Source organism: Siphateles boraxobius, unplaced genomic scaffold, assembly GCF_051911475.1.
Source record: "Siphateles boraxobius isolate OS27281-9 unplaced genomic scaffold, OSU_SipBor_1 19, whole genome shotgun sequence".
NCBI classification, from domain to species: domain Eukaryota; kingdom Metazoa; phylum Chordata; class Actinopteri; order Cypriniformes; family Leuciscidae; genus Siphateles; species Siphateles boraxobius.
In genome coordinates, this window is record NW_027508799.1 from 28,185,668 (window position 1) to 28,193,579 (window position 7,912).

At 43.9% G+C, this 7,912-nt stretch overlaps 1 protein-coding gene across 3 annotated transcripts in view; it reads right to left on the reverse strand.

Moving 5' to 3' along the window:
* Positions 1 to 6,935, reverse strand: part of kcnd2 (potassium voltage-gated channel, Shal-related subfamily, member 2) — a 123,008-nt gene extending 116,073 nt beyond the window's left edge. For 2 of the 3 annotated variants that reach the window (XR_013205342.1, XM_077234698.1), the window contains exons 1-2: positions 6,448 to 6,935; positions 4,985 to 6,173 (exon numbers count right to left, since the gene is read on the reverse strand). Coding sequence is in view for 2 of the 3 variants with exons in the window: in XM_077234698.1 (XP_077090813.1) it covers positions 4,985 to 6,096 (1,112 nt within the window). In the remaining variant the exon portion in view is untranslated. The remainder of the gene's footprint in view (positions 1 to 4,984; positions 6,174 to 6,447) is intronic. The other variant, XM_077234699.1, reaches the window with a different exon arrangement.
* Positions 6,936 to 7,912: the final 977 nt, after the last annotated feature.

Genomic DNA, 7,912 nt, shown 5'->3' on the forward strand with positions numbered 1-7,912 from the left:
TGGAATAAAGGAAGGGATGAGGAAGCAAAAGTATTGTAGAGAAAGAGAGAGACACAGAACAAGAGTTAAGGAGAGAGACGGTAGTCCAATTAGCCTCTCGGTGTGGAGTAATAGTGCGAGTATGAAATGGATGGATGAATAGAGTTAGCGCCTCTAAAGCAACACCACAGGGGTTATTCCACATGACAAAGAGCCTTTAATTACCTCATTCTGGGCTCTTTATTTCCCTGTGGCTGTGCCACTGTGTAAATCTTTCAAATTCAGCGTTTCTCTTGTGCTCCATATTTGAGCCATGAAACATGTCATGCACATCTGTGAAACAAAAAATGTTGGTCAAAACACTCATTTTTTCTTCTCTGCAACCATTATATGAAATACTTATTACATTGGGGGAATGCAGCGATAATAAACTGGACGTCTGCTGAACAAGCCAGAGGAATTTCATTGTGGCCAATTGCACAACCTCAAACAGTGTTTCTAATCTTAAGTGTTTAAAGGGATAGTACACCCGAAAAGGAGACATTTTCTCACCCTCCTCATGTAATTCAAAACCAGTATGACTTCCTTTCTTCTGTGTAACAAAAGAAGATATTTTGAAAAATCTCTGTATGAAATTGAGATGACATTTTAATGATTTTTTTCCCCCATTCATACAGTGAAAGTCAAAGGGGTCTAATGGGGTTGTTCATTGTCATACAGGTTTCGAACAACATGAGTAAGTAAATGATGACAGAATTTTAGGATAAACTGTCCCTTTAATGAGTCCAGTGTTATGGTCTGGGTGTATATTCCTTCAAGACCCATGTTTGGGGTTTCCCCAAGTCCTGCATTTGTGGGGAGAGTAACGGAGGCAAATAGATTCTGTTTTGGTTTGTGCTTTTCTTTAAACAAAATACAATAATTAACGGTAACCTGTGCCATGTGAATCATTTACAACGCACTATATGGTTACACCAGCACAGGGGCATTAAGTCTTTGCAGGCATCCAATTGTGTCTTAGGTGGACACATTTGAGTGGCCCGGGATCATCAATAATAAACCTGCACCATTGCATTTCTCTGGGGCAGTCCTCTTGCTGTGTGATGCCTGCTCAAGGTGTGCTAATCAGGGTAACCTCACACCAGCATGCTCTTTCAGACACAATAATGAGTCCCTTTCACATGTTGTACCATGGCCTGAACTTACCACAACCCTGCTGGCATGACCTCTCAAAGATTCAACCTTTCACTTTGATCAGTGTGTCAAAAACCACACCAAAGCCTCTTCTGTCATGCACTATGAACTTATGATCTTTTCCCTTAAAAGAAATTAAGCCTATTGCTTAACCCGCGGTGACCATGATGAACATCCAAGATTAATCCACCCTGTTCTGTGTGACATATCCCGGGGAGGGAATACATAGCTGGCGGGCGTTGAAGCCTCTGGCCTTAATTGACCTGATGCAGGGTGACTTCGGAGACTTTAATAGACTCTCCATGCTACTCCATCAATCACTTTACAACCTCTCTGTAGGACTCTTTATGTGCCTTCATAACCCCGAAGGAGAAGGGGGGTGAGAGGATGAAAAAGGATAGGAAGATGGGAGAATGAACCAAGAGAACTGCATTTCAGTGAAAAGAATGATGGGTTGTGTAGAGGATCATGGGGGCATTTCATTTACAAGACATTATCATTGTACCCAAGTGCTTTAAAGCTGATGTATTTACCCCTCTTCACAGTTCTCACTCTCCCTCGCACTCATATCTGCATGTCTTCAGCTCTGACAGCTGCTCACTTAATAGATCCCGTTTGACAGTGCATAAGCCAATTAAAATGCTGCTGATTTAATTGAGCTGGGCAAAATCAGCCTATGCCAGAAAATGAGTCCATTAAAGAGGCGATAGGGGCCAGTGAAGCGGAGGCCATTCGTGCTGTGAACCAAAGTCACATCCCATCCCTTGTCTCCTCCCTCTTGGCTCTGCGCATTCCCATTTGGGAAGAGCAGAACTCTGTGAGGACTGAACGTTGATGCCAGATTACAGGCAAAGTAGAGTCAATTCATGGATTTTTTTTCAGTCTCTTCACCAAATGAGTCCGAATCAGGGGTATCCAATCCTGCTCCGGGAGGGCCACAGTCCAGCAGAGTTTAGCTCATCCCTGAAACAGATAATCAAGGTATCTAGGATATTTAAAAACTTTCAGGCAGGTGTGTTGGAACTAAAGTTTGCAGGAAGTGTCCCTTCAGATGCAGAATTGGACACCCCTGGTCTAAAGGTATATGTCATGGTCAGGATTGCACTTACTGTAGGGGAGCATTATGACATATTGTTGAATAAATATCTCTGGCACTTCTGAGCCAGCTTTAAAAGAACATCAATGTGGGTTCTGTTCTCACCATCATGATATTACACCAATTGGGAGATAACCGGCATATCTTATATTACCAGGCAGTAAAGCTCTATGCATACTTTAAGCATAGCCAGAGATAAAAGAAGTCACTTTATCTATAACAAAATGAGACCGAAATGAGCAGCTGTCCCTGGTGCATATACCCAAAACTTTGAAGGCTAAATCTGGTTGAGGCATTCAGGTATCTTATGTGGAGTTCTACACGATAGAGGCTTTCTTCACGGATAATTAAAATTCTCAATCATTCTCATGCAGACAGATTGAAGACGCCTGAGGGTTGAGTATAATCTAGCAAGCGTGAAAACCTTAGTGATAGTCGAAAAGTTCTCAGACTTCAATTGCACTTTGGTAAAGAAACATCACATGGCTTCATTACTAGTAATCCAAACCCAAAACCAGGTTCACGTAATCTAAAGCAGCCGCCTCGTGTAAATCCCTTCCCTTGCTCTTTGAGCCACGGATCCATCCCTGTCATCCAGTCTGGGAAATGAGGCATTAAAAAGTGATGCATACATTTAGAGAGCCAGGCTCTTGTTCAATCAGTGCAGGTAAAGTCGTTTAGCAATGCCCGGACTGCCTCTCACTCAAGTGTGTGTTTAAGCAGAAATGGGAAGGGAATGAGATTTCAGACATGACAAAGGGGTAATAGATGAACTCAACAAGCAAGACAAAGACAAAGAGAGGATGAGATCTCAAACCTAAGAGGCAAGGTTTCTCCTTACCCCAATCTCTCTTAAAGCAAAACTGTGACATCTACAACGTGAAACTTTTTTTTTCCAGATCAAACTGCAGCCACTCAAACATGAAATAGTCTCAAGACATAGCCTGATTTGACATTCCAAGATTTGGCTATTGCTCATCACAGGATGAAGTTGACTTTGCCAGGTCAGATCTCTGCTGTAGCGACAGCCCCCCTGCGTGCTCCTCTTGATAGGTTCACTGAGGCAATGCAATAAAATTTGAAATGAGGAACAGCATGCCTGCCTGCAGAGAGAGGAGATGAGTATATGGGCCGCATCACTGAAGCCCTGCAGCTGTGGGTCTGTTTGGAAGACAGTTCATAACCAGCTGGCTCCAACAAGTCATCATCTCTCCCAAACACACACACACTGCGTTCCTAACGTTAAGACAGTGCTGAGCGTCAGCCCGTAATTTCATTTTCTCATTGATGTCATCCGATTTGACAGGCAAAAAACTGCAGGACACAAATTGCACACAATAAGATATGCGATTTTCTCTTTCTCTCACTCATACTGGATCTTTTCAAAAGATTCACGATCATATTTACGTTATATCAGCAAGGTGCAGGCGTCAGATTGACGCTCGCAATGCTCGTTATGACACACACAGTAATGCACTTCAACGGCGTGCCGATCAAAGCACGGGATGTGTACTGGAGCATGTGGTTTGATTAATCCCCTCGAGTGTGACTCAGGACAGTGTCGGCCCGCCAGCAAAGAATTGGTCGTCTCCTGAGCAGCAGAGTGCAGCCGTGGGGCGACCGCAACATGCGGAGGGCAGAGTCAGCACCATGGAGAGCACCCGCTCAGCACAGGTGGGAAGCTCAGAGAAGCCATGCTGAGGTGTCGAGTGGGATTAATGAATAAATAGCACATCAATAGGGAATGCATTATTGTAATCGCCTTCAGTGCTTAAAGTCACATAAATCAGCCGTGTCTCTCTGTGTGTTCATTGACAAAGTGGAAATTACAACATTCTGCCAAAGGCGCATTGAGATGGTAAGTTATAAACAAGCAAGGCTTCCAAAAGAAGGAAGAGTCTGTGCTCAGTCTGACACTGGCAAGGTGTCATGTGACAGATACACTTTCTGCTTTACAGTGATTAAATTCAGAGATATAAGAGAGAAATACTATTAAAAACTCTAAAATTGGATTCCCTAAACTGTCAGAAACTGTTACTGGAATTCACACAGCTGTCACGGCCAAACTGATGCTAATTTATGTTCTAATAACCATGCTCACATGTGTATTCATTGTCTGCACAGCATTGTGGTCTTCATTAACATGTTTAAAGTTCATTAACATCTTGCTGAACGTTTTTATATATTTCATTTGTATTTTATATAAATAACTTTAAATTAATACAATAAAATTAATAAAAAATGTGAATACATTATTTGTAAAATACATTATAAAATATTTAGTTTATCATATACATTTTATTTTTTAATTATTATTAAAGCAGCAATAGAAAATAGAATAGAAAATAAAAAAAGTATATAAACTACATAAAAGTCTTTAAATTACTTTTTTATATACTTGTGATGTGTGTGCATATTGCAGAAAAATAAAATAAAATGAAATAGCTTTATAGGTCTTGTCTTTTCCAGTGATGAGGCAGTAAAGGATGGCCTCTGTCTCACCGGCCAGATAAAGGAGAGAGACAGTCTAGAGGGAGTCTATTTCTTTGATTTATTTCACTTTTATTGATCTCCCCCTGCCCTTGATGTATTCTATCTCCAGCTCAACCTCTCTGACGCGTTGGTGTAAAAGGGCTGCTTTGAAGCAGTCATGACAGAAGATCATGCGCACAAGCTCAATCCCTAAGTTTGCACATCACAACAACATCGACTCACCCCAGCGTTGTCATGGTGACGATAGTGTACCAGAAAGCCGCCGGTATGCTGGTGAACTTGCTGGAGGAGGAGCCCTTCTCTGCGTAGAACATGACGGTAGCAAAGATGATGATGGCCATGGTGAGCGAGAAGAGCAGGAAGCCTAGCTCGGACGCGCAGCTCTTGAGCGTGTACCCCAGGATGCGCAGTCCCGCGGAGTGCCGCGAAAATTTGAAAATCCGAAAGACCCTGAAGACCCTGAGGGTGACGAAGGCCCCGCTTACGTCCTCGTTGTCCGCCATGACCAGGCCTATGTAGTAAGGCATGATGGCCACCACGTCAATGATGCTCATGACGCTCTTGACGAACTTGTACCTGCTGGGCGCGGCGATCAGACGCAGCAGGTACTCAACAGTGAAGATCATAACGCAGGCCGTATCCAGACAGAAGAACGCGACGGCGTAGCGCTCCCCACACGAAATCTCCTTCGCCCGGTTTTGCTCGCTGCGGCACGGGACAGTCTCCACAACATTGGCCATAACGGAGACGGCGATGAAAAATCCCGTGACGTAATAAAACACCAGCGCCATGGTGCTTGTGTGCGGGTTCTCAAACGCGCGCCACATGGTCTCGCGGAACGACATATCCGGCGGCACCATGTCCTTGCTGTTTTCGCTCTCCTCATCATCTTGAATCCTCTCCGTGTTCTCCCTCCTGCGATCTTTGTACTCCTCATAACAGCAGTCCCCTATTATCTCAGGAATGATGCCGAAGAAGGCCAGCTCCTCGTCATAGGCGGAGATGCACTCGTGGCGAGGGTAGTGCAGCTTCCCGGTTCGGTAGAAGTTGAGGATGTGCCTGAAGATGTCCGGGTCGCGGTCGAAAAAGTACTCGTTGGACTCCTCGTGGAAGAAGAAGTCGCGCTCCGTGCTTCCTAGTAAGGTGTCAGGGTACCTCTCCAAAGTATTCCGCCAAGTTTGAAACCTAGTGCCGCTGACGTTTAAGATAATCAGGCCGTCCTGACCTCGCCTCTTTTCCCGTGGAGGCGGCGGCATCGGGGTGCTCGCCACGGGCATCCATCCTATGGCCGCGGCGCGCGCGAAGGGTAGCCACGCGGCGACTCCGGCTGCCATGCTGACCCAATGTGCGCGACCCGGTGAGACTGAAGCAGGTTTTGCGCTCACAGATCCGCCACGAACAGAAAGGACATCTGGAAAGACACAATGCGCTATTACTTGATGTAAAGTTCAATGGAGACTATTTCTCACGCGTAGCAGAACACTGCACAGTGAGCCATAATATTGATCAAGATCAAAGCTTTCGAATGGCAAGGTGGAATTACAGTGAGCGCAGAATGGAATGGTGGTGTATGTATGCATGAAAATACCGCCTTTTCGGTCAAACACGACTGGCTGAGAATGGACTTTTTTTCTTTCTTTTTTTACTATGTAACTTATTGCTCATGAGCAAGAGAAACAACTTACCTCCTCATAAATGGATTTTGATGCAAAAGTGCAGGTTTTTACATACAGCGAATCGGTTATAGTCCACTATGGATCGCTGTTCTGCCGTTACGCACAAATAAGTATCCGAAATGCGCTCTCGGATCTGTTCTAGAGCAAATGCAACAAGTTTAGAAGTCAGGTATATGATTCACGTTGTCCAAGGACATCCTTTTTACCGGTCAAAGCTTCGTTTTTCACACTGTCGCTCTTGAAGAAACCTGCCACAGTGGTCCTTTCATAGGAAGAGAAGACCACCCTGGCGAGTGCGCGCTCGGTGTTTCAAAAGCAGAGAATGTCAATATCCTATCAGCTTCTCTTAAATGTAATCCAATGAGCCGAGAACTGTTTCGCAAGGTCTTCCTGTAACCCGGAAAAAAAGTGAACCCGCAACAAAATATTCGCTGGAAGTTGCTTCATCCGCTACCGATGAAGATCTGTGTGTCTGCGGTGGAGCCCAAGTTGCTTCTGCTCACGGCGCATTGGAGGCGTGTCACGTGCTACGGGCATCGGTTAACACAAATGAATGTAACACAGCCTGTGTGGATGGTGCATAATGTGCCATGCGTAGTGTTACGCTTAAATGCTTATTTGTAGCATTTGATTCTCATATAAACCCTATAGCGCATTGTGTAAAGTTATTCAATGGCTTTCTTTGAATTGTTATTAAACAGAGTTTCGCTGGAATTCAGTGAAGTGTTCAATGACGAGCTCAGAGACTGGGGTAAAGCGCTGCGGATATTTTTTCACGTCTCAGGTTATTGATTCACACATCCAGCTTTGCTAGATGTGCAGCCGGGGAAGCCGCTAGATGGAGACAGTTTTCAGAGGTGAGGGAAGATCAGACCTGTAAGAGCGAATGGATTCGAGTCATGCGAAGGTCTCTTGCTGTGACAAACACAATGAGAAAGCTCAAAATGCGATTATCTATGTTGCTCTCTTTACATGGGTCAATGACAAATAAGGATGCTTGAGACCATAAAAGGAGAAATGCTGTACGTGGCAAGTATTTTTATGCTCGTGTTATATATATATATATATATATATATATATATATATATATATATATATATATATATATATATAGCCGTGTGATTTGGTGAGAAGCTGCGTCGACTGGGGCATTACCAAAACAAATTAATTAAAATATAAGAAAATAAATTCGGCAAATCATGTGATTTATTCATCGATTTAACGGGCAAAAGTTTTTTCAGATATCCTATATACTTAATCGCTTCACTGAAATAAGAAATCGAATAGATTTAGACAAAAACGGACAAAAATTTCAGGACTGTGATTTCTGAGGTAATATCCCATTCGGCGCAGCTTCTGACAAAATCGACTTTGCCAAAAACTGATTTCAGCTAGTGAACCAAAACAGCTGCGGCAGCTCAGAGCGCCATGCGTGTTTGTCTGCGCGCCCCCGTGATGAATTTCCTGGCGCAGG